This window comes from Bolinopsis microptera, chromosome 11 (genome assembly GCF_026151205.1).
Source record: "Bolinopsis microptera isolate Bmic1 chromosome 11, MBARI_Bmic_1.0, whole genome shotgun sequence".
NCBI lineage: Eukaryota > Metazoa > Ctenophora > Tentaculata > Lobata > Bolinopsidae > Bolinopsis > Bolinopsis microptera.
Genome location: NC_087082.1, coordinates 11952088 through 11978860, shown reverse-complemented (window position 1 = coordinate 11978860; position 26773 = coordinate 11952088). Strand labels below are relative to the sequence as shown.

Sequence of the window (26773 nt, the reverse complement as noted above, 5' to 3'; positions counted from 1 at the left end):
GACTAAACCTCGGCCCTGGGGTATAAGTTTACTAAACATACTGATATAGACAAACCTCGGCCTGGTGTATAAAGTTTATTAACCTATGATAAAGACAAACCTCGGCTGGTGTATTAAGTTTGCTTAAACATACTGATAAAGAGATCAAAACTCGGCCTGGTGTATAATGTTTACTAAACCTACTGTAAAAAGACAAAACCTTCGGCCTGGTGTTATAAAGTTTACTAAACCAACTGATAAAGACAAACACGGCCTGTGTTTATTTAGTTCTATAAATACTGATAAAGACATATCGGCTGGTGTATAAAGTTTACTAAAACCTACTGATAAAGACAAATCCTCGGCTGTTTGATATAAGTTACTAAACCTACTGATAAAGACAAACTCGGCCTGATGTATAAGTTTACTAAACTATGATGATAAAGACTAACCTCGGCCTGGTGTTATAAAGTTTTACTAAACTTATGGATAAAAGACAAAACCCGGCTGGTGTATTAGTTTATAAACCTACTGATAAAGACAAACCTCGGCCGGGTGTTAAAGTTTACTAAAATTTCTGATAAGACAAACCCTCGGCATGGTAGTATAATGTTTACTAAAACCTAAGGATAAAGACAAACCTCGGTTGGATGTATAAAGTTTACTAACCTACTGATCAAAGACTAACCTCGGGCTGGTGTTGTATAACTATCATAGTGTCCACGTGAGTACTGAGATCAGGCTTTCATTTCTTCAGGAAATATAGTCTTCTTGGATTACAATCGAACTTGATTAGTCAGGAATATCAAGGCCTTGTCTGTAAGGATCACGTATCCTCTGAGGATTGAAAATTATTGAACAATTATTAATGATTCAAAATTCCAATAGTAATGTAATTCCAAAGTATCGTGATTTTTGTTACAATAAAAAAGCACATAATTCACAATTTTTTATTAATATTCGAATCGAGATTCGAGACGTTTCAGATAAGACAAGCTCATCAGATTATCTAACCTTTCTACAACATGTTTTCTGTTTAGTCGGTTGATTGGAGCAGTGAATAGGATCTTTTTACCATGGGTTGATCTGTCGTTAGTTGTGGAGAGGAGAGTTGCAGCGTCAAACTGGTCTGATGCTACGTAGTTTGATCTCATTCTCAGACAGTGTATATTCATAGGCTTCCCTGATTTCTGAAGTCATATCTTTTATTTAACGGGATTTAATATTTGATTTCATCATGGAGGAATTCAAGGAATTCTTATTTAATAACCGGAATACTAAAGGGAGTGGATTTTGTTGATTTGAAACCGAGAGTGTGAGCATGTTAATACTAGCCCCCCCCCCCCCCCCCCACAAAACGAGATAGCGCCCTCTCGACTCCTTCCCCGTAAATAGATAAACAAACTCACAACTAGATCAGGCTCCACGCTGAATTCACCAGCGAAAGCAGAGTGTGCTATAATCGCTATCCTCACGATATTCCTGTCTGATTTCTTTAGAGTCTTTATCTGAGGACAGGGGAGGTAGACTGTTAGTCTCTAGGTCTACTGACTACCAATTAACTTATTAGTCTCTTGGTCTACTGACTACCAATTAACTTATTAGTTTCAACCAAACGGTTTTTAGTAAACGAAATATTTTTTCCCCGGCAGACGAGAATTCAAATTGTGAGCCTTCTTGTGGCAATTATTCTTAAAAACCTAGAAATGCCTCCTAAGTTCACAGCTCATATTATTTGCCCATTTTTCTCCTTCTGCACTTGGGGCCCAATGTAATTGCTCGACTTTTCATCAGGTCTCTCGAGGCCTTTTGTTTAGTTATTTGGGTGTATTGGTGTCCCCTGATTGTTATCATCGCTGTACACTTGTCAAGGCATTTTTTGGTTTCTCTAGTCCATTTTTAGAAATTCTATACAACATTGATATTGTAATAAATTCTGATGATAATAATTGAAAGATTTCAATAAAAAAAGACTGTCTATAATTGATGTCTGACAATAGTAATTGACGACTAACGAGACCCGCAAGGTAAAAACTCACCAAACATGACGCCCACCAGCATCTGTAGATACGGTCCAAGTAATCGTTAATGTCCTCACTAAACGGCCCTTTCATCTTGGGCAGGAGTATCTTCCTGAGGTATTATTATTGATATTTATAAAGCAATGAAAGGCATTAGTTTGGTCAAATCAAACGGAACATATGCTATCAGACTTTCAACTGACTATGGCAGGGTTAAAACAGTTTTAACGCTAGCAACGATCCCCTTTTACATAGTTCCACTAAAATGATAATTTAAGATTAAATATGTATACTGTATAGTGATAGGTAGATAAAGTAAAAAATGTAATAAAACGGTAGGGATAAAGTATACTAAGTAAACGTAGTCGACACGTCATAAAACGAACTGACCCAAACTACAATTACTCCCGCGTAATTTCCCGCGTAATTCTAGAACTCCGATTTGCGCCGCTGCAAAGTTATTATAAAACTAAATTCAACACGTTATGTCATTTTTAATACTTAGGAAGCTAAATTGTAAAAAATACCGAAATCAAGAGCAACATCAATTAAATTAGAAGGTACCTGACCTAAAACATGTTGTATTAGTTGTATTGTGTAATTCCCGTTATTTGATATTCATATAGCAACGACAAACAATCATTGGTCTGAATTCCAGGTTCTCTTGTATTGCTCATTTGTTTTACGAATTCAGTGTTATCTCAGAGATTTGTGTGTTCGAAATAATCAATCGCTAGGACATTAGGCATGACAATATCATCCGGAAAAAATTCTTCTGGAATATTTTCTTTTATTGACTTTTACTGAATACTGATGTTTTTCACGTCAGGAGCAGAGAAGTAATGACAGCAAGAATAAAACACTTCGACCAGGACTTATCGGGATTTCTACTACGGGGGAATATTCGACATACAGTCAAAATATGGACCAAGACAGATACTTTAGAAGTTAGCGGTTCTGTTATCTCCCAACACAGTGAAGTATTGAAGAACATGGTCGTTAATGAGGAGGATATCCATCTGAATAACTACGAGTTTGCTAAGGAGTGTTTGATTATTTTACATGGTGGTAGTGTAGAATTAAACGAGGACAACTTTGAGGAAATTATTAAGTTTGGGATCCAGTTTGGTGTGGCTGACCTAGTAGAACAAGGGTTAGTGTTCTTGGAGACGTTTGTGATTAAAACCAATCTCATCAACATGGTTAAAGTGTGTTGGAAAGCCGCTGATTTTTCTAGTTTATGTGACTTTGATAACAACATCGACTATTACTGGCCTTTGGAGAGATCCATAGAGGTTTTGAATCTTGTAGAAGCAGAGAAACTTGTTGCTGACATCAATTTGAAATTAGGCATTAAGGTTGTTTTCAGGATGCTGACAAATAAACAGTTGGCAAAGAAGCTTTTGAAAATAGTAACAAGTTTAATAGACCAATCTAACATCAGCGAAATTGTAGATGCATTTCAACAATATGAATATCATATCACGTTCGTTGAAGCGTTTTCAAGCTGCACAAGAAAGGACATCATCAATTTCTTCCAGAAGATAGAAGTCTGGGGACTTCTTATCGGAAAGTGGAAAAGTTTCCAGAACATGACAAAAATTATCTCCCGAGAACTAGATAATCGTGAGTCACCTGATCACAATTTCATCCCTAATGAACAAAATTTGCTGACTCGTTGGAAGTTGCTGAGCAAAGAGGACATTCTAAAAGTCTGCAGAGTCTGTGAAACCAGTTTTTACATTTTTGAGGTGGTGATGTCTTGGGTTGCGCTGAATAAACCGGATTTAAAAACAGTTCGCCATGTTTGCAGTCTACTACAGACAAATCAGGTGGAGAGACAGTATCTAGTTCATGTTATTGAGGTTTTGAAAACTGAGGGATACTCAGTATCATTTAACTCCTCTAACTGCGCTGAAAACTGCAACAACAATTTCGACCACACCACAATAATAACCACAATCCTCCATACCAGCAGCCACGGAGACAACAACAATGTCGCCGGAAGGGTCATCAGTTTCAATAAGAATCCACCAAACAACATTTCAGCGGACCATGAAGATATCAATGTCGAGAAGGAAGATATCAAGATTGAAGATATCAATGTCGAGATCAACCCTAATGCCAGTCTAAACAGAAGGATATTTTGCGAGAAAGGAAAGGTCAACAGATTGTACGGTAGAAGTTTAAGTGGGAAACAGATTACTTTTTACACTGATATAGATGCTGCTGTAAGAACTGATGTGGTTTATGATGCTAATACTTTACATGTAGTTTTAGAAGGATATTGCTAAGTGATATGTTATATATACCCTATATATTACAGTCAAACCTCTCTATACCGGGCTTCTCAGGGGAAACGGAAAGTGCACGGTATAGAAAATACCCGATCCCAGTTTCTAGTATTCCTAACCTCTCAAATAACCTGTCAAGCGTCTCGTATACTTCATTAGCTGTCTTGTATGCACGTATTTTGTCGTATATAGCGATGAAATACAGCTATACAGCGATATGTTCTCACATTACCGCCAAATGAGCACCAAAAATCACATTCCTTTCGCTAAACATCAAAAAACGGGCTAATCGACCAAAAATTAGGGGGAAAAGAAGGGGCCCGGTATATCGAGGTACCCGGTATAGTATAGAGAGGCATGGTATAGAGAGGTTTTACTTTATTATAATCTAAACAAACATGAATATGTCATCATTTACATGAAGAATGGTTTTTGTGGGATTAAAACAATATTTATTATTGTAATTGTCAATACTGTTTAATGTTCTTAGTATGTATATATGCATAAGTTCAATAAAAAATGTCATGAAGTGGAGAAGGTGACACGTGAGTTGAACAACCAATTAGAATAATTACAACCAATTAGTAATTACCATAATTAAAACACGATTAAAGTCAGCCTTGAAGTTCCCATAAAACACCTTAACAACTTAAACAGACTGTGTTGTGAGGCGGAATGCAGCTAAACCTCTCAATTATCACACTTATCTCACAGACCAAAACTAATTAATAATTATGAATAATTAGTATTCAAATTATGAATGATTACTGAAAATAATGCTTCTAATTAAATAGCGAGATGATTCAATGGTTGAGCGATTAATACTTGTATGAAGGTTAATATTAATTGCTTCAGTTTCATAATGATTAAAAGTTAATAATCGCGGGATGATACGACACAATTAATACGATTAAATACCAATAGTGAGACACAATGTAAGGTGTACGGATACACATTTGCGTGTATATCTGACTTGGTTGCATCCTGCTGGCCCCTTAAGGGTAATTAGGGTTGGGTTACTCAACTTCTACATTTTGTGTGGTTTTAAGTGCGGGTTTTGTAGTTTCTGGTGTGTTTTACTCTACCTAGAGCGCGTTTTACCCTACTCTATTCACCAATTTCATACTTTCCCTCTAATATTTACCTTCTCGTCAATTCATCTATCTAAATTAGTTAATTAGTATTATCTAAGTTAGTTATTTCCCGAGTGCAGGTCGTTAAAAGCTTATCACTCTTGAATCTTGTAATTTACCATTTTACTTTCATAGGTTAAACAACTATAAATACACGAGCTATAAATAACAATATTTTTATTTGTATAGTAGATTCTACATGGCAATGTTACAGTGATGCACGGTAAGCAAGCTTAACCGCCATTAAAGTTGCTGATTAGCTTTTAGCTAAACATTTTGAGGCATGCTTGAATGGTGATTACTTTTCTGCAAGCACTTGCGACGACTTTATCTTTACTCGATTTACAGCAAAGAACTTAAGGTCCAAAATCGTGGCTTCTAATTGGTCTATTTCAGTCACGTGACTTTAACATCTGACTCCTGATTGGTGGGTGTCTGACATGAGTGTAACACTCCCTTCATTACCATTAAACTGCATGTAGTAAAGCTTTGTCCAGATGATGATCACAGGTTATAATATTGTACTCCAATTGTTTAGCGTGTATTGTGTGATCTTCTCCCTGGACCTATTGCTCTCATCGTGTATTTGCTTATTTGGATTGTTTTAGCTTCTCTTTCGGGCGCCTCTTTTCACCATGCTAACCTTTGTTTTTTTTCGAAATGTTTAAATTGTTCATTGTTCAAAATGTTTTGTACTGGTTTACTGGCTATATATATTACTAACAGATATTGAGATATAATGTCACCTATGTCCATTGTCTAGTTTTGACAGATCATTACGTCGTGTGACCAGCCCGTAGGATACACAATACACATACTTTATTGTAATTTTAAACTCACTCAATCCTCAACTTTATGTCACAATGTCAGAGCTTTAACTGAATCTAATAACGTAATAACAAATCACTAAGAATCAGAATGATAAGGAAGCGGGAGACATGTAATCAAACAACAAGACACCACCACAACCCTCGAGACCCCACTTGTTTACAGGCGCTACCAGACGAACTAATACTACAAATCCTACACAACTGCTCAGCCACAACTCTCCTCAACCTCTCCCAAACCAGCACCAAACTCAGAAACTTAGCTCATCTACCCGAATTATGGGCTTCACTTTGCAAATCAGACTTCAACATTACAATCCCAACAACCACAGATGCTCGGAAAATCTACTTGCAACTACTGAGCGTGTTGGGTAGCCGGTGTAGGATGGGAGGTAATAAATGTAGGAGGGTAGAAAGCGAGGGTAATACCCCCTGGTTGTCAAGTTGTAGGATAGAACTAAACATGAGACAGGACAGAGTAGTGTGGACCAACTGTAGGACTAGTTGTAGGAGCAGTTTGAAGTGTGAGCGGAGAAGGGATATGTTCTGTGTGGAGGTGGAGAGAGAGGGGGTCCGGTTGAAGTGCCTGATTCAGGAGAGGGAACATAACTGTCAGCCTTCTTTAAAGAAAACGGAAGACAATAAGATTTTCTTTAGTTCCAATTGTTTGATCCCGATTGTTGGGTGTAATCAGTATTTCTTCTGATATGTTCGGCACAATCTTTACACGTATGTTATAACATTATTGGATTTTGCTGTATTTGTGCTTTAATTTATAGTGCTGTAAACGAGTTGTAGGATTTTATTTGCCGATTGTAATGGGCTTATCTTGTTATTTCAGTGATGTTTTTATCTAAATTATTTGTCAGCTTTTTTTTGGAAATCTACTCGAGTGGCTTAACAGGATCGTTCACTTATTCCGTAAGCCACATTTTGGCCGTTTTAGACACTCCTTATCCGTAATCACTTTTAGTGGCGATGTTACTGCAACGGTAAGCATTTCCAAACACCCTTCTCTAGGCTGCTTACGTAATATGTTAACGCTACTTCGCTTATATAACTTATTTAAAAGTATAAACGAAAAAAAAAGTGTATGTATTTATGAAACTAAACGTATTTATGTGTTTATAAACGTGTTTGTATTTATTTAACAAAATATTACTCACTTAGTTTTATCCGCTTGAGCGAGTGTCTCCCTCAAGGCTCTCAAGTGAGGTCCTAGCTTTCTGTTTATGTACCGGCGCTTCCAACACAGCTGTATTTTAGTAACTATAAAGTCGATACACTCGTCACGTTTCTTCTCGAGGTAGAGGACTGTAGCAGAGTCTTTAATGAAGATACAAGTGAAGCCTACGAAGTACAGATCCATGTCGATCTGCAGATTGCCTGTGGGATTGATAATTACGTTGAGTTCAATTAAACATGGAATATAACTGACGATATAGCCGACCAACAATTTAGAAAAGTTAGCACCATTCAATTGAAAGTCTGGAAAATGCAGATGAATTTGGCGAAATATCAGTAAGACTTACCACATATTCTATCAGCAGCCATTTGCCAATCTCCATCACATCTTCTGAACCTGTCTTCTTCATGTGTACATTTGTAACGCTGAACAAACCCGACCAGATCCGAACTGAATGCAAATCCTCGCTGCTTGATTAACGCTGTCTCCACTAGGCATGAGCTCCGAACTGAAATTGTGGTCTAGTATTGGAATTTTTCCCGTCCTGTTTGTTCTGTTAGAACTTTCATTTCACAAATAAAGCCCTTCCTTTCGAAGAGGGAGCGTCATTTCACTAATGACGTCACTTGAAAATTGTAAAGCTTACATTTCTGTTTATCACATTGTGATGGGCCCAAATAATAAATATTCAATATTCATTGGTGGGAATGATGACGTCAATCTGAATCAGAGTTTCGGTTGATTTATTAAGCCTTAGGGAGGGGCATGAGCAGGCCTAAACTGTTCAATACCTCGATGACGTCGATCAATCTTAATATCATTCGATTTGAATCGATTGCGCGCTATCGATCCGACTGGTCAGCGCGCAATATATTAATTGATTTAAGATGTATTTTTGCGCTAATACGATTGATTCAAAATTACCGCGCGTTCCGTAAAGTTGTTCTAATTTCTTCAAATTTTATTACTGGAATGTGGAATGTTATTAGCTGGAAACGTGATCCAAGGTTCTAGATAGCGTGTACACATTGTTTGTTAACAATGTACATGGGCCATGATAAATGATCAAATTGTTCAAATCGGGTTCGTATTACAACGTAGCAACACGACAAATTCCAGGGCCAGTAATCCAGATAATCCTATAATTAACAACCATGGTCCGACAACAAATCTGAGTTATAATATCGTTATAAGGTGTCCAACTGATCACTGTGTTCACATATAACATTGCACTTTAATCTTAACATCCAAATAAGTGTGAAATGTCGTTAAGACTAAGGACGTAAGTTGAAAGCCATTATTAGCAACACGGCATACGTTTTGGGGCTAATCCCAGCTAACCGGTTAGCATATTCGAACATAATAATATACCATATACGGTCATGTTTAGATAATGCAGGTGACATCACTACACTTACCTTGATCTTCAACAAAGTCATCTTCAAAGAGTTGAGGAGTGGAAGAGAGATTAGGTTTAACACAGCGCACAAAGGACAGGAACTTATTCTTCAGGTCTTTTAGCAGATTGTCGATCGCACCCACGTATACTTGTGAAACACACATGGAACTTTTACCTGGGGGGCCGGGGGGGGGGGGGGTTTAAGTGACACGCAAATCAGAACATAACATATTACACTTTACAGAACATTACACATTACAGAACGTCTCACTAGCCTATATCATAACATTCCTTCTGTAACGTCCCCAATCTATGCAATATATTTGTAGAGTTGTAATTAGTTTATAATAGATGATCTGGCACCGCGCTGTTGATCGGAAATATCTATTTTTATATCCAGTTTGTATCATAGTTTCAAGCCGTCAAATTGGCGATAAAACCAACACTAGATCCAAGAATAACGACGTTATAATAGGGCCTACAATAACAAATAATGGAATGTACTCATCAAATACATTCCGGTATGTATATTTTACATCTTACCACAATCCGATCCATTTAGTTAATTGCATATCAAAATATACCCTTCATCCAATCTACCTTACAGAGTCTTCTAGCACCAAACCAAGCCCAGTACCCTCACCCCACCCACCCCATCTCCCCCCCCCGGCCCCCCCCCCAGTACAGCCCAACTTACCCTTCATCCACTCGGACTGTGCACCATCAGGGAACATTCTTTGGAGAAGTGCCAACTTGCTGCTGTTCATTACTCTCTTACAATCCTTGGGTAGTCCAGTTTTAGCCATCTTGTGGAAATTGGTCGCATCGTATGATACCTGAATTAAGAAAGAGATGATAAGTGGGGTGTTTTAATTGGTACGTATTTTATAAAGGGACTTAATCAAGATTTTACACCTGTGAGCTACTCTCAGCCCATACAATTCCTACAATATGTACACTGCAACTGCATGTAGAGTAAATTTCCTAGTAAAATATCATTACCTGTCAACGCTATATTCCCTTGCCAATACTGACCTCTCTGCTAATAAATTGACACAAAAATCTTCCAATAAAATAACTGTCAGCCGTCAATTACGTTGATACTGACTTAAATCAATTTCATCTGCATCTGGTCGTATATAGGGGCGAGGGGGGGGGGGAGGAGGAGGCCGGGGTTGGGAAGAAGGGGGTGGGGCAAGAGAGGGGTGGGGTGTGGGAGGCCTATATAATGTATTGTGTGTGCAGAGAAAAAGCTGGCCTTGTTCTTACCTAAAATTCCTTCTAATCCAACAATTTAACTTAAGAATACCACCAATATAATATGTACAATATTACTAGAAGTAAAACAAGATGTCATCTACCCACCTCGCCTATGTAGTGTCGTACAATAAACTCATTTTCTACTTCATGGGACAACATGAAGTAAGGAGAGGAGATTCCACCAAACGCCTCATCCGCCTGGAAGTTAGTTGTGTCTCCTGGCTTGTTACACTCGTTCTCAATACACTGCAGGGGTTTAGGGGGTCATGTTGATTGTTGAGGGTTAATTGGATCTTGATTATATGTTAATTGGACCTTAATTATATGTTAATTGTTAACTCAGTGTAAGTTTCTAGATGAGGATGTGTTTGTAGTGACTACCACGTGATGTGAACTGTGAAGTTTAGGTGAAGTAACTGTTTATATAACTAGTAGAAGTGTGTTTACACAACGTCTCTATTACAGTAGACAACAAAGGAGTGTAGGAAATATACCGGTACTCTACCTAAGTTATAACCCACCTTCACCGTGATAATAGAGCGGTGGTTGTTCTTCTTGGTCAGCCACATTGTTTATATTGTATCAACATCGTTGGCAACCAGTGAAAACGATCACCATAATTACATACTATGTATAGTATGTAAGGTATACTGTCAATGTGATTTAAAAAAACTACAAATCTAAAAGTAAAAGCCCGCTTTACCTCCATAAGACTGGCAGGTTGGACATCAGTGAAGAGACCAATAGTTCCCCGGTTATCAGGTATCCTGATAGGATCCCAGTCTAGTCCCTCCTGCAAATACAGTTCCTGGGGCGCTGTCAGGGCGCTCTCAATAAAGCACTGGTGCAGTTTCTCATTGCTGAAGTTGCAGCACAGCACCGCGAAATTGTTCAGATCACCACCTCTGGGGGGTGGGTGGGTTAATGTTGCAGAGGAAATAGGTATTGGGTTATTTGTTGAATGGATAAGTGCACCGAGTGGTAATTCCGGAGAGTCTAGGGGCTTTTTAGTACATAAGAGAAGGGAGAAAACTTTGTTGTTTCGAAGAAAAAAATCATCAAAAGATGTGAGGTTACTGTAGCTGTTGGTGATATAAACTAACTTGATGCCGTAACCGTCCACAATGTCGAGAGTAAGATTAAGATCATCAGACTTCTCGGGAGCCTCCCCTGCCAAACTCTTGTTAGCACTCATCAATACCTCGTTAAAGAGCCGCAGGTACAGGTAACTGGCCAGTGAGTTCCGTTTTGAGATCGCCTGATCAGTAGGAGTAGTTTGTGAGGATATGTCCTATTGTTTGATGAATTTTAGTTTTAATTATTTTCATATATAATGATATTTTTTCGATTCGAATGAGCCATTTGCGCTGTATCAAAGAATTAAAGCTACAATCCGGTATCCCTTTTCTCTAGCTGTGTTGTAGAATGTACTGGAACAGCTAACAGGTGTTCTCAAGTTTTAAAGCGTTTGTAACGGTCCCAACCGCTGGTAACTAGTGGCTCAAATGTCGGATATTCTTATTAAAAGATATGAATAGTGAATATTTGATCAGTCACACCAAAGTTTCCGTGATCCATGATTGAATCAACACGATACATTGCACTGCAGTGAACTTAAACTTATTAAGTTATTACTTGACTCAATCCTTGACTCAGTCGCAACGACGCGATGTGAAATATTAGGACACCTATTATACGGTACACGTAAAACAGAGATATTACAATGAAAGTGATTCCTTGTCAGAGAAGATAACTGATAGTGATAAGTAGCACTTTCTATCTTTAACGGAAGCAGCTAAATAATATGATATTAAACAACAAGCACGCCTCATACCTATACTTAATACTAACGCTTAACTTATAATATTATATATTATTATATACAATATAATGTTCACTAAAACAGAGCGGAACATTAGAGACATACTCTGTCAAATAAAGAAAGTTCTAGAAAGTTCTAGAAGTAAAAAACCAGACCTTGTCGTAAGATAGGGGGTTCATCATGATACTCCTGTTTCCGCTGATATGAGGTGTGCTGGTTAACATATCCGTCATGGACGAGTTGGTTACTCCCAGCAACTTGGCTATCACCTGTCAGGTCACATGATTAATTATTGTGTGGTGATTGGTTACTAGGTAGTCCATTAAAATTATGTTACAACTAGTCCAGATATTAAAAATGTACATATCTTATCCCAGTCCCTCCAGGTAATATGTACTCACTACAATAACTGTATTATACTTACTTTAACAACACCAGGGTTGGTAACCCTGACCCCAATCCCATCATTCTCCGTCTTGTACTGGATCTGTCCCAGTATCAGTATTGCAGTCAGAATGTTGATCACGTGTTCCTTCTCTCCCTCCGGCATTCCTAGAGCTACTAAACTGTCCTGTAGTGTTTAATATTGCAAGTCTTATATAAGTTGATGGAGTATTGAAGACATAGCTGAAGATCTTTTACAAATTACGTAACCCAGTTTTTGACCATTTCCGAAACCCACTTCCCCCTCGACTCCGTAATCAGTCTTCCATCTAGCTATTGTGTAGAACGTGTAGAATGTGTAGAATATTAGAATGTGTAGAATATAGACTCTCTTATATCACAGCCAATATGGAAACGATCCCTTGGAACTTAGTAAACGAGTAAATACATATTGTGCCCTTCTAATATAATAGCTCTCTTTCCTTTCACCATTCCTGGAATAGCTACATTCCAATCCTGGAGTAGCGAATTTCCCTCAGTTAAATAGACGAAAATAGAATTCGTAATTAAGTCTTAACAACGGAAAGAATTAATGTTGTTTGTAATTTGAGAACAATGATTTGTACTGAACCTGTTTTGTTCACGGGCATCTCACAAATTAAAAACTGTGAGTTACACTGACAGTTTTTAGAAAAAGGCAGCATTTCTTAACCACACCTTGCAGTGAAAGAATAACGGTGAACCATTCAAACTATTTACCGACCAGTGACCACCACATTATTACTATAATATCCCATATTTGTAGAGCAACACACGACAGCTGCGACTCTAATCAAATATACAAGTTGGATTAGTTCCAAGTTACAGCTCTATTGTCTCTGTGTGTGTAGCGTCCCACACCACAACACATTCCACACCACAACACACACATTCCACAATCCACAGGGGGTATATTGTACAACTAGACTTCAGGACAATTATATGCACCCTGGATAATATGTACATAGTATTATGGGGCTAGCTTACTATACGCTAGGGCTAGCTTACACGTGAAACCTATTATGAGCTTGTTTTAACTGTCAAGTTTTAAGTGGACTAATTACAAGATGGTAAGGTGTTTAGCTGGGGTAATTGATTATTAATTGATTGGTGATTGATGTTAAACCTGGATTGAGGGTAGAGTGACTTTGAGAGCGAAGGTGTGATTAGTGTTGCTGAGGTAGGGGTACGCTGCACCGTCACTCCCAATGTGTTCCATTAGCAAGTGAAATATGTGGAAGTTGCTTTCTCCTGGGGGAGGCCCGCACACTCTACTCTTTTCTAGTAGACCTGGGGGGTTCTTAGTTTACTTCTGTCTCGTCAAAATAATGGTTACTTTCATGAAATTATTGAAAAAGTATCTTCACGAACAATTATTTTTTTTCGTGAAGATTTATCAAAGATGTTATGAGAAATAGGAACTAACAAGTTTTGAGTTGGCAAGAAACGATATCACCGAAATAGTTGAACTTGAGTTGGAGCTGACTCGTCTGAAAGAAGCAGTGGTTAAAATTACTGTTTATAATATGGAAATAGTTGAACTTGAGTTGGAGCTGACTCGTCTGAAAGAAGCAGTGGTTAAAATTACTGTTTATAATATGGAAATAGTTGAACTTGAGTTGGAGCTGACTCGTCTGAAAGAAGCAGTGGTTAAAATTACTGTTTATATGGAAATAGTTGGATGGTTTGTCTCTTTCAGAATTGTTGAAATTAGGTGGAGTCCATATTCGGAGTTTGTAGATTTGTATATATATGATATATATCAGAGTTAAGATAATATGGGGGAATGGGTTCTGCGGGAGTTTGTTAGAGTGGGCCGTGGGGGTGCAACCCCCCGCGCCGGTCCCTTCCCCCAACCCGTCCCACCCCCCTTAGATTGTACATTCCAAGTCAAGTATGCACTCCTCCTGACGTAACGTGTAGATATTAAATCTAATGATAATGAGAATGTGCCAGGATTCATGATATAATATAATTTAACAACAATTAGATAATTGTATTGCTTGACAGTGTTGTGATAAGATAAGAAGATAAGAACATGTATCAAGAATTTCAAGCTGAAAACGTACGTTTATTGTATACAGTATGTTTGTGATAATATATTTAAAAAGCGTGAGCTGTAACATGAGAGTAGTAAATGGTCTGTGTAACTGTAACACTTCAAAGTTCTTTAGTGTTGAATAATTATCTCCCCATGAGAAAATAATACCAGAAAGTTTACACTGTACGTTTATTTAGAACTATGACGATTAAGTTTACACATACCACATCCGGATAATATAATTTACAAATAATAACTCACGTATTTACTAGCGTATATACTATCTGAAGTCTGCGCTGATCCGAAACCTGGGATATGGGGATTTAGAATATTTATACATTTTACTATAATTAGTACAGCCTTCCTATAAATTCCGTCATATATTTATAGAATTGTGGAGATTATTATTTAAAGCAAGTTTAAAGTTGAGAGTAACGTACAGTCGAGGACGTTAAACAGATGAGCCAGTCTTGTTTTTAGAGTCACTGAGAGATCCCATCCTCCTGATACTGATTGTATGTAACTGAAGTGGAATTAATTAATATTTAATGAATTAATATAAGGGACGTGCTCAAAGCTATGTTTATTAATAGGTACTTAATTAAGATATGATTCCTATGATTTAAGTATTTTAAAACTGAATTAACATCTTCATAAGCAGCTACCTACCTTAGGAACTGTTTAGTATTGATAGTCTTGCCACTACCACTGGATCCAGACATTATCACTACTTGGTTCCTCTTCCAAAACAACATGTTAGAATACACCCGATCAGCAAAAGAGTAAATATGAGGCTTCAAGTCGGGATCAAAAGCGTTGTTTTCACAGTAATACTGGACATCTTCGTTGGTGTACATGGAAATACCAGAGAAGGGGGGCATGTAGACCAGGACATCTCCGATGTAGGTGTAGAAAGCATTGTTGAGGTAGCGGCGTCGTAGGTTGTCCACAATGCTGGCTACATCTGGTTCCTCTATGTCGGCGAGGTTGTTCTCTCCGATTTTAACGATTGGGTTTAAAATACCACCCCTCTTACGGAATGAACTCCTGAAAACAAAAGTCGTGTTAAAAAACGAAAAAAAATTCATTGTAGTACATCAGATCCAGATAGGCAAAACAATACTTATAGATAAGTGGTTAAAGTAAGTGAATACTGTTCAATATTGTATTATACAAGCTTAAGAAACATAGAGACAAACCTGCCGGTTACCGAGGGATCTCTCACAAGAAACTCATGAGGACGATCCTCAGGATTGTCACCTCCGTTTTCACTGCGACCAGACATTGTTCTAACTTTTCATTACAACGCTAGAAATTCAGTTAGTTTGAGATTTAAGTCTTACAACGCTACCTACATATTATTTTTGATTAAGAAAATTCATTTATCTAGGATCATGTTCTGATTATATAACCACTGTTGATTGAGCTGCAGAATTCTGAGTCACAATGTATCACTTCACGGACAAATTTGAAGGGAATCCGATTTTTGAGTCCTAAAGCAAGATAGTTATATATATGAGTTTCCTGTACTATGCAGGCTACACTTTGTTGACGTTACTTCTTTACTGGAAGTTTCTCGAGAAAGGCGAACATATACAGAAATGCATAGCGTATTTAATGATATGGAGTATAAGTATGCATATGGTGAATTGATGATTGTCACTTGCTCAGTTCGAAGACAGTGCTCAGCTCATCTTTTTAATAGTGTAAACTTCATAAAAATTAAACATAATAGGAAGATTGCTGCACTGTATGTTCCTGCTAGTTCTTATAGAAGATCGTATGGGCCTGGGTGTTGTGCAATGTGCATATCACCAAATGTGGTGTAATACCAAATGATCAGTTAAACAGCCTAAATAGAATTTAGTAACTGCAACTTTGTAAATCAAATTTACTCTAAGCAAGAAATGTTTAAGTTTTAACATTTATAAGTTTAAACATTTAATGCGAAAGCTGATACCTAAAATATCAACTAACACAGAAATTTTTTTGTGAATTGCCCCTGTTATAGCTTTCAGAATTTGAACTGATAGATGAGAATTGAGAACAATAGTACTTCTAACTTGTCGTGACTTCGTGAAATGGGGTACATTGGTAAAATTAGATGGGCCTCTTATAAACCTGTAATCATGTAGAGCATTCAGCTGAGGGGAGGGCCAGGGGGTTTGTAAAACCTTACACTAGAGTTATCTTAACAAAAAATGACCTGCTGCAGTAATAACTGCTGATCACAGTCATATTCAAAGTTTGCCCATGAATCATAAACTTCTATAATCTAGAAATAAATTTTCAAAATAAAATCAAAGGCTGAATCTTTCCCTAAGTCCAAATGAGATATCTGGAAAATTGTATCAAAAATCTAAATTTTAACTAAAAAGTGGGTTAAAATTTTACAGGTCCCAGTACTGTACAGAATTCAATACAATAATTTTATGTATGTATATAATATACTAAAGTTCTAAATAACAGAAAGTGAAACACAATGCTAATATCTAATCTTTCTCTAAACTACTACTACTACTACTATGTCGGAACTAAGTCTGATCTACGCCAGATAACCCCCTCCATATATCCCTGTCCCGCATCAGGGTTCGCAGTTCCTCTTTAGATTTTGTCCCAACTTCCTTCAGTAACATAGACAAGAAGCTTTGTCTTGGTTGGCCTTGCTGTGCTCTACCGTGCGTAGGTTCCCATAAGACTAAATCACTGGCAAGTAGCTCAGGATGTCAGATGCAGTGTCCCGCCATTTTTAATCTCCTGCTTCGTAACTTTTTTGAAAATTTTTTATATTGCTGACCTTGTCCTTCCATGAGATACCCAGCACCATACGCAACATCTTTGTGTATGTCCCGTCCAAACTTTTCTCTTGAGCCTTTATCAGTGTCCAGGTTTCTGATCCGTAGAGCAGTACTTACTTACCTGGGAAGAACATATAAAATCACTTAGGCGTTCTCTCAGCCATGCATCATCAACTCTCTGCCGCCTACGCTGCTCCCTCCCAGATTTCTTACACCGCCAGTTGTATTACACTCTATTTGAATCACACCTCTCCTATTGTATCACGGTTTGGGGTGGGGCAGCCAAAACTCGTATAAGTTCTGTATTCAAAGCACAAAAATATTGTCTCAGGGTACTGTTTGGCGACAGGGAGGCATACCTAGATAAATTTAAGACCTGTGCTCGTGCTCGACCGTTTGGCAACCAAAATCTGAACAAAAAATTTTTCTTGAAAGAGCACACGAAACCTTTGTTCAAGGAACACGGAATACTTGCCGTCCAAAACCTGTACACTTACCATTGTTTCCTTGAGCTCTATAAAATCATGAAATTCCGTGCTCCGATTTCCCTCCATGAAAATTTCACCTGCTCAAGTAGGAAACCCACCCTTATACTAAGCCAAGCAGACCCCCCTGACAACTTCAATAGCAGAACGACTCGTATTTGGAACGTAATTGTGCCTAAGCTTGGTATACGTGACTACTGTCTAAGTGTGGCCTGCCTGAAGTCTAGGATGAAGCAATCACTGCTCGTCAACCAGCATAACCATGCTGATCTTGATTGGACAAACAAAGATTTCGAATGCTCTAATCTAAATTTTGACATTAAGTCTACCCTAGGGTCCACACATCCAAAATGATTATCTTGAAATTGAAAATTAGCTGGGTGTGCATTTTCCTTTGTCTTACTAACGTGTGTGAGCGCAGTGTAGTGAGAAAGTGTTTTTAACAGATTTATTATTAGACTTAGGATTATGATTTTTAATATATTACATTGATAGGATACAAGGATACAAGGGATACAAGGATACAAAAGTGATAATTATTTTATTGAATTCACAATAGTTATAATTCTGAAATAATTTAAGGTTACACAATTCTAGTTATTTACAAATGTGTAGGGATAAAATAGAAATGTTTTATAATACTATTTTTGAGGTCCTATAGCATTATGCATTGGCCAGTATTTGAGTGGAAATCTGGGCTCTTATAGTAGGCTGTAAAATGTTCGTTCACAGAGAGAATTGAATGGATTGCTCTTGCTGTGGCAGTAAATTTTGTAGGGTCTAGTGTTTTATCGGATAGCAAACCGGCTAGGTCAGTAATATTTTTGGGATGGAAGTTAAATTTTTCTCTAACTGAGGAGTAGAGTAAACAGTCAGTTAGAACATGAATTTCGTCCTCAATAGGGGGGGGGGGGGGGGGGGGTGACATGTCTCCAATGTCTCCAATGTCTTTTGTCTTTTTTGAAAAGATAGGGTGCAGAGACATGTCCTGGAGACATTGGAGACATTGGAGACACAGCTTTTGGAGACATTGGAGACATTGGAGACATTGGGGACATTGGAGACAAAGCTTTTGGAGACATTGGAGACATTGGAGACATTGGAGACGTAGATGTATGATTGGAGAAGGAGGAGGATCTAGGAGGAGGATGACCCAGGAGGAGGACTCAGGAGGAGGAGGAGGAGGATGAGGACTCAGGAAGAGGACTGAGGAGGACTGAGAAGGAGGAGGACTGAGGAGTACTGAGGAGGATGGCTGAGGAGGATGGCTGAGGAGGATGACTGAGAGGGAGGAGGAGGAGGAGGATGAGGAAAAGGACTGAGGAGGAGGAGTAGGACTGAGGAGGAGAAGGAGGAGGACCTAGGAGGTGGACCCAGAAGGAGGACTCAGGAGGAGGAGGAGAACTCAGGAAAAGGACTGAGAAGGAGGAGGACTCAGGAGTACTGAAGAGGATGACTGAGGAGGAGGAGGAGGAGGAGAAGGACTGAGGAGGAGAAGGAGAAGGTGGAGGAACTAGGAGGAGGATGAACCAGGAGGAGGACTCAGGAGGAAGAGGAGGAGGACTCAGGAGGAGGACTTAGGAGGAATGAGAATGAGGAGGACTGAGGAGAACTGAGGAGGAGGAGGAGGACTGAATAGGAGGAGGGGGACTGGGGAGGACTGAGGAGGAGGAGGAGGACTGACGAGAAGGATGAGGAGGAGGACTGAGCACTGAGGACTGAGGAGGAAGAGGAGGAGGATGAAGAGGAGGAAGAGGACCCAGGAAGAGGAGGACTGAAGAGGACGATGAGGATGAGGACTGAGGAGGAGGAGGAGGACTGAGGAGGATGGCTGAGGAGGATGACTGAGAGGGAGGAGGAGGAGGACTGAGGAGGAGGAGAAGGACTGAGGAGGAGAAGGAGGAGGACCTAGGAGGAGAAGGACCCAGGAGGAGGACTCAGGAGGAGGACTCAGGAGAAGGACTCAGGAAAACTGAGGAGTGAATAGGAGGAGGAGGGGGAGGACCTAGGAGGAGGAGGACCGAGAAGGAGGACTGAGAAGGAGGAGGAGGAGGAGAACTCAGGAAGAGGACTGAGGAGGACTGAGAAGGAGGAGGACTGAGAAGGAGGAGGACTGAGAAGGAGGAGGACTGAGGAGTACTGAAGAGGATGACTGAGGAGGAGGAGGAGAAGAAGGACTGAGGAGGAGAAGGAGAAGGTGGAGGAACTAGGAGGAGGATGAACCAGGAGGAGGACTCAGGAGGAAGAGGGGGAGGACTCAGGAGGAGGACTTAGGAGGAATGAGAAGGAGGAGGACTGAGGAGAACTGAGGAGGAGGAGGAGGACTGAATAGGAGGAGGAGGGGGACTGGGGAGGACTGAGGAGGAGGAGGACTGACGAGAAGGATGAGGAGGAGGACTGAGGACTGAGGACTGAGGAGGAAGAGGAGGATGAAGAGGAGGAAGAGGACCCAGGAGGAGGAGGACTGAAGAGGACGATGAGGATGAGGACTGAGGAGGAGGAGGACTGAGGAGGATGGCTGAAGAGGATGACTGAGAGGGAGGAGGAGGAGGACTGAGGAGGAGGAGGACTGAGGAGGAGAAGGAGGAGGACCTAGGAGGAGGAGGACCCAGGAGGAGGACTCAGGAGGAGGACTCAGGAGAAGGACCCAGAAGGAGGACTGAGGAGGAGGAGAACTCGGAAGAGGACTGAGGAGAACTGAGAAGGAGGAGGACTGAGGAGTACTGAAGAGGATGACTGAGGAGGAGGAGGAGAATGACTGAGGAGGAGAAGGAGAAGGTGGAGGAACTAGGAGGAGGATGAACCAGGAGGAGGACTCAGGAGGAAGAGGGGGAGGACTCAGGAGGAGGACTTAGGAGGAATGAGCAGGAGGAGGACTGAGGAGAACTGAGGAGGAGGAGGACTGAATAGGAGGAGGAGGACTGACGAGAAGGATGAGGAGGAGGACTGAGGACTGAGGAGGAAGAGGAGGAGGATGAAGAGGAGGAAGAGGACCCAGGAGGAGAAGGACTGAAGAGGAGGATGAGGATGAGGACTGAGGAGGAGGAGAAGGACTGAGGAGGACTGAGGAGGATGGCTGAGGAGGATGACTGAGAGGGAGGAGGAGGACTGAGGAGGAGGAGGAGAAGGACTGAGGAGGAGAAGGAGGAGGACCTAGGAGGAGGAGGACCCAGGAGGAGGACTCAGGAGGAGGACTCAGGAGGAGGAGGAGGACTCAGGAGGAAGACTCAGGAAAACTGAGGAGGAGGAGGAGGAGTGAATGGGAGGAGGAGGGGGACTGGGGAGGACTGAGGAAGAGGAGGACTAAGGAGAAGGATGAGGAGGAGGACTGAGGAGGAGGATGAGGACTGAGGAGGAGGACTGAGGAGTACTGATGAGGATGGCTGAGGAGGACGGCTGAGGAGGATGGCTGAGGAGGATGACTGAGGAGGATGACTGAGAGGGAGGGGGAGGAGGAGGAGGAGAAGGACTGAGGAGGAGAAGGAGGAGGAGAAGGAGGAGGACCTAGGAGGAGGAGGACTCAGGAAGAGGAGGACTCAGGAGGAGGACTCAGGAAGAGGACTCAGGAGGAGGACTCAGGAAGAGGACTCAGGAGGAGGACTGAGAAGGAGGAGGACTGAGAAGAACTGAGGAGGAGGATGAGGACTGAATAGGAGGGGGGACTGGGGGAGGACTGAGGAGGAGGGGGACTTGGGGAGGACTGAGGAGGAGGAGGAAGACTGACGAGAAAGATGAGGAGGAGGACTGAGGAGGAGGACTGATGATTGAGGAGGAAGAGGAGGAGGATGAAGAGGAGTAGGAGGACTCAGGAGGAGGAGGACTCAGGAGGAGGAGGACTCAGGAGGAGGAGGAGAACGACTGAGGAGGACTGAGGAGGAAGAGGAGGAGGAGGAGGAGGAGGAGGCTGTGTCTCCAATGTCTCCAAAAGCTGTGTCTCTAATGTCCCCAATGTCCCAAATGTCCCAAATGTCTCCAATGTCTCCAAAAGCTGTGTCTCCAATGTCTCCAAAAGCTGTGTCTCTAATGTCCCAAATGTCCCAAATGTCCCAAATGTCTCCAATGTCTCCAAAAGCTGTGTCTCCAATGTCTCCAATGTCTCCAATGTCTCCAATGTCTTTGTCTTTTTCGAAAAGATAAGGTGACGTGCGGGAGACATTGGAGACATGTCACCCCCCCCAATAGGCTTAAGCCCCTTGCTGAGAAAGCAAAAAGTGCACCATCGATGTTCTCTTGGTACTAGGGGGGTTTCGTAACGGCCCCTCTCAATGTAAAGATTGTGGCAGCTAATACGAAACCTTGTTAAGCTTTTCCGAGCATCGGGGATCTTAACCACTCCTAAGTATGTTTCTGGTTCAAAATCATGTTTAATTTGATTGTAGAATTCTAATTTAGGTGAGGATGCCTTGGCAGATTTCCAGGTATCCACAAATTCTTCCCTCATGTTGTGACTGATTTCGGTAGAGAGCTTGGATTTTGAAGAGGATGAGTGGGGGAAGTTATATTTGGTGAGAAGATTAGAGATGTTGGTGTACCAAGGAAGGCCCAGCATAATCTGCTCGTGAAATGCAGCGGAGAGAAGTTCATTTTCAGTGCTTTCAAGACGACTATAGAAATCTATTGCAAGTTTGCAGGCTTCAAAGAAGAGGGGGTGGCGCCCACTTTCGCCCCAGCAGCCTATATTTGATGCTTTTGAATGGACAGACAAGGACCACTTGATAAACTTAAGGTGGAATCTTTCATAGTGGTCTTGTGAGATGTACCTGAGAGTATGTATCTTGATATAAGATTTATTTTTGATAGGTACTTAATAAAGTTGATGAATTTCCCTCCCTATTAAAATTTTAAACCCATTTAGTGAAAATTGATAAACGAAGATCTAGATATTGATACATATTATAACCAACATTGCTTATATTCTGCCTTGTAAACAAAGAGCAAATCTTCTTAATGCCTTCTTCCTGTCCTAAAACTAAAACTTCATCCTATTAAAGTAAAGGCCAGTTGTTACCACAAGCTATTATACCGTCCCTCTCAAAAACATGCCTCAGCCTCCATCAAAAACAATTTTAGTTTTCAGTCCTTCTAGTTTCCAAAAATCTACCGAGCTAGTGTTCTGGTGTGCACAAAAGCCCCTAAGCCCGTGCATTCCTTGCCCCCGCTAGCTGCCAGTCCTTGACAAACTTCCAATAGCAAAGATCAACTAGTCATTTACAAATTGAGCACTATACAATTTTAATTGTTTTAAATATTTGACTTTGTAAAATGAGCTAAAACATTGATTTATTAGTTTCATTGATTTATTAGTTTCATTGAGTACTGATTCACAAGCCGCTATGAACAATCTAATTTTTAGACTCTTTGTGAGTTTGGATTTCCAGATATCCTTCAGTCTATGTAGGGCACCCCACGCTTTTCCCTTTCTAACCCTTATCTCCCTATCTGTGCTCTCAATCCAGGAGCCTAAGTAGATAAAATCGATGGCTTCCCCGGATCGACTTTGTAGGTCGCTAGATCGATCCTCCATATTCAGTGTCATGACCTTGGTCTTGTCTTCGTTTATGTGTAGCCCCACGCTTGCTGCCGCCAAGAAAACAACAATTTTTCAAGAAAACAGCCGATTCTACTCTGAGCAGGAACTCGTTAGCCTCAGATATAAGTGCTATTTCATCTGCAAAGTCCCACTCTTCTGCTTTTTCTAAATTCGAGAGTGAGTCCAAGTTGCTCCGCATCATCGCCTATGGCTTGCCTCATACAGTAACAAGTCGATAACTATTGCAAAGAGGTAAGGTGCTAAGGTATCACCCTGTAACACACCTGCGAGTATCTTGAACAGGTTCGTTTCTCCGTCTGGAGTTAGGACTATCACTTTTTACTATAAAATAAGCTATGTATATTTGTTTAGGGAAAATCTAAAAACTGCTCAATTAATGCTAGCTAGACTTCGTCTTCTATTCTGCTTGGAGAACATATTCGAGAACTTGTGGAGAAGGTCTCCAACAAGATCCAGAACATGCACCAATCCATTTTCAACTTATGGATGAGTATCTTGTCCAGGATGAAGAAAGAATATTCAAACCATATACACATAATATAGCAATGGCCAATTGGCTGACTATAAGGTCATGGCCTGAACAAACAATTTTTTTAAATAGTCAAGTGATGCTAAAGCAGAGCACAAATGTGTAATAAGTTAATAGATTAAAAAACTGATTCATGTGATGCATTACGCAGAGCACAGATAAAAATACTGATTCAATGATTAAAATTATAGCTGTGAGTGTCAATAAATTACTGTGTCATAAAAAAGGAACGATGTACACGTGATCTGAGATACCAATATCTCAATATCAAAAGGTTAGTGTCTAGAAACATTCATAGTCCATGGTGGCAGGTATCAAGTTAAACGAAGTTACACTGACTGGCAATGTATACGATTGCCGTCTCCCTCTCTCACCCCTGACCGCTATCAGGGTGCTCCTGAGGATTGAGAATCTAATCCTGGTGCGCATGTAACACATAATAGCCGCATAGTCTTCTCCTCTCTTCTGGGATAGTTTTTCAGCGAGTCTCTTGTGGTATCTTGTGGCTTGTGGACCCCATCCGCCATTTGTTGAGTATATAAGTGGGGTAAAGGTGCCTTTTTCCACCTGGATGATTCTGTTGTTGTACTTTTTCATTTTCCTCATTTCATGAGCTTTATAGATCTGTTCCATATCTTTTTTGTCATATGTGGGTGAGTTGGGGTGGGTAACACAGACAATCAAAGAATGTTCGTTCAAATGTGCTCCAGAGACCTCGTGAGGATACATCAGGTGCAGCTCTATCAGCATTGGTACCAACAATTTCTTCATTATCAAGGGGTATCAATGCTGGCTCAGTCACTACATCTCTGCATCCTTCACGCTGCAGCTCTGCATTTAGATCGCGGATGTTGTTGTGTCTCATAGAAACATAGCCACCTTTCTTGCATATCAGTGTGTGATTCACATTATTTCTCTCTCCACAAGCACAGTGAAATGGGGTGTTAGGGATCTCCCAACCATAACGCAAGTACAGAGCATCACGGAACTCAATCTTGTTCAGGGAGTAGCCAAATCTCTTCAATGGAAGTCCAGGATTGCCTTCTCAAGACTCAAAGCTAGACCTGCATCACCCAATATTGTCCAGGTACAGGTATGCAGTAAAATAAGTTCAACCTAAAACTTGATCAAAATATAACATCCAGAAGACATAACATTTCTTCACAAAAAAGGTAGTAAAACAATATACACAGATAATATCAGCACTGGTTATCCGTCAGTGTTCAGCAATGCCAGAGCTAGAGGCGGTTCGTGGGAGCTGGCTGGCAGTTTAGTTGGGTGTCCTATCGTGAATCGACGGGGTGACTGCATTTTACCGGTGACTGCATACAATACCATTACCATAGCAGAGAGTTAATTAATTAATTAAATTATTCCAACGTACATTACAGTTTCACACAGGGCCTCATGTATGTAATGTGTCACAGGCAACAGCAAACAAAAACAAAAACTTATAACATGGGTGAAACAGGACACCACACATGTACGATCTCAGCCGCGCAGTATCATAACATGAACAGTCAATAGTTCAAATTGCAAGGTGTCCTGGACGACCAAATCATATAAATTAGCTAGGTAGTGGGATGCGCTTCATGTGCTTTGTACCGTTTACAATTAACTATGTGTTAAAACTAATTCCAATACAAAACTTAAGGTCGAAATGCGATTCTACGTTGATTCTGAAAATTTCATGTAAAAATATTGAAACCCTATTGAGTTCTATTGTTTTGAGCGAAATCAGTTTCGCAAATATCGCGAACTGAGATATGGGCGATTTTGTTCATTTTTTGCGATTATTTGCACACAGAATCCACAGTTAATAATAATAGATAATGTGTAGTATAGGCTTACTTAACGGGTGATACTCGTAAAATATCTGTTCCATATTGCATATACAGGACCGTCGACGAGTCCAACTCGGCGCGCGTCCTGGTAGGTTGTAAACCTACAATAAAATCAAAAATGCTTATAAATATAATTAGTGATATAATGGATAAACAGTGATGAAATGAGTAATTCAATTGTTATTTCAATGGGCCGGCGCCTCTTATTCCGCTAAATCTATATTTGATATTCTTTAGATAATACTTTCAACACTACTATATAACAAATAATTTGAGGAATGGTATGTTACAACTCCCCCGAAGGGGCGTACTAAGCTAAGGGTCATCTACATTCTACACTCTATTAGGGTCATCTACACTTTACTAGGGTCATCAACTCTGAAGTCCTAATCTCCTCCAAAACAAAACACTTAACGGGAGCCGACCCCAAGTCGGATCTATTTGGTCAGTATTACTTACATTTGATTTGAAAATGGCGTCAAATACTAGGAAGAATTCAGGTACTCCTAAAACATCTAATAGCTTGTCTCGCAACATTTTAGCCGAATCTACAGTGGACAATGAAGATCAGGTAAACAGGAAACATAGGGACAAGAAGAAATGTCCATGTCAACGCTCTTTTAACGGTAAAGTTTACCTCATTGACTGTTCTAAGTGTCATCAAGAGTGGCATGTGGACTGCTTGTCTATGAAGGGTATAACGAGGTCAGCTATCAACTCCATGGTAGAATGGCTGTGCCCATACTGCTTCGTGGCACCAGTATCAACACTGAAGAAACAGAGAGACGAATTTTGTTACAGCTGCAGGAACACAAGGGCTTTGCAACAGGCCAACTCAGATTTTGAAGCATCTACAGCTGTTAAGAATCTTGAAACTGTCAGTGCACTTGTGGCATCAGCAAGCTCAGCAGGCTCAGCTCTTGAAAAATTTGACTTCAAACAGTTCTCTAGGAACCTTGACACTCTCTCCCAGTTCGACGTTCACCTTCAACACCTGCTTCTTAAAGAGAACTCCCTTAATGGCCTAAATAATGAAATAAAGCTCCATGACAAATCATTAGAATCAATAAATACCAACATTGCTGAACTACAGAGGGACCTTAAACTTTTAGCATCTAGACCTTCCCCTGAATCATCCCCATCTACAGACTCATCTGAGCAGTTTCTGAAGAGCATCTCAG

At 40.3% G+C, this 26773-nt stretch overlaps 1 protein-coding gene across 1 annotated transcript; it reads right to left on the bottom strand.

Moving 5' to 3' along the window:
* Positions 1-755: 755 nt before the first annotated feature.
* LOC134823638 (unconventional myosin-VIIa-like) lies at positions 756-15695 on the bottom strand. The gene is made up of 19 exons (XM_063835173.1): positions 15585-15695; positions 15055-15432; positions 14826-14908; positions 14647-14693; positions 13771-13834; positions 13471-13634; positions 12346-12492; positions 12077-12190; positions 11203-11357; positions 10803-11004; positions 10205-10345; positions 9537-9675; positions 8859-9014; positions 7787-7948; positions 7421-7640; positions 2019-2112; positions 1389-1487; positions 994-1169; positions 756-816 (listed from the first exon to the last, which is right to left on the bottom strand). The coding sequence occupies exons 1-19, from the start codon at positions 15668-15670 to the stop codon at positions 756-758; spliced, it is 2688 nt and encodes an 895-aa protein (XP_063691243.1). The 5' UTR covers positions 15671-15695.
* Between the last annotated feature and the right edge of the window lie 11078 nt (positions 15696-26773).

What these genes read in the sequence shown, in the direction of transcription:
- LOC134823638 (XM_063835173.1), bottom strand. Translation starts at nt 15,670, where the DNA reads ATGTCTGGTCGCAGTGAAAACGGAGGTGACAATCCTGAGGATCGTCCT. An exon ending in GCGTGGAGCCTGATCTAGTT is followed by an intron (nt 1,170 to 1,388) that starts GTGAGTTTGTTT and finishes ATATGACTTCAG; the next exon opens with AAATCAGGGAAGCCTATGAA. An exon ending in AGAAAACATGTTGTAGAAAG is followed by an intron (nt 817 to 993) that starts GTTAGATAATCT and finishes TTCAATCCTCAG; the next exon opens with AGGATACGTGATCCTTACAG.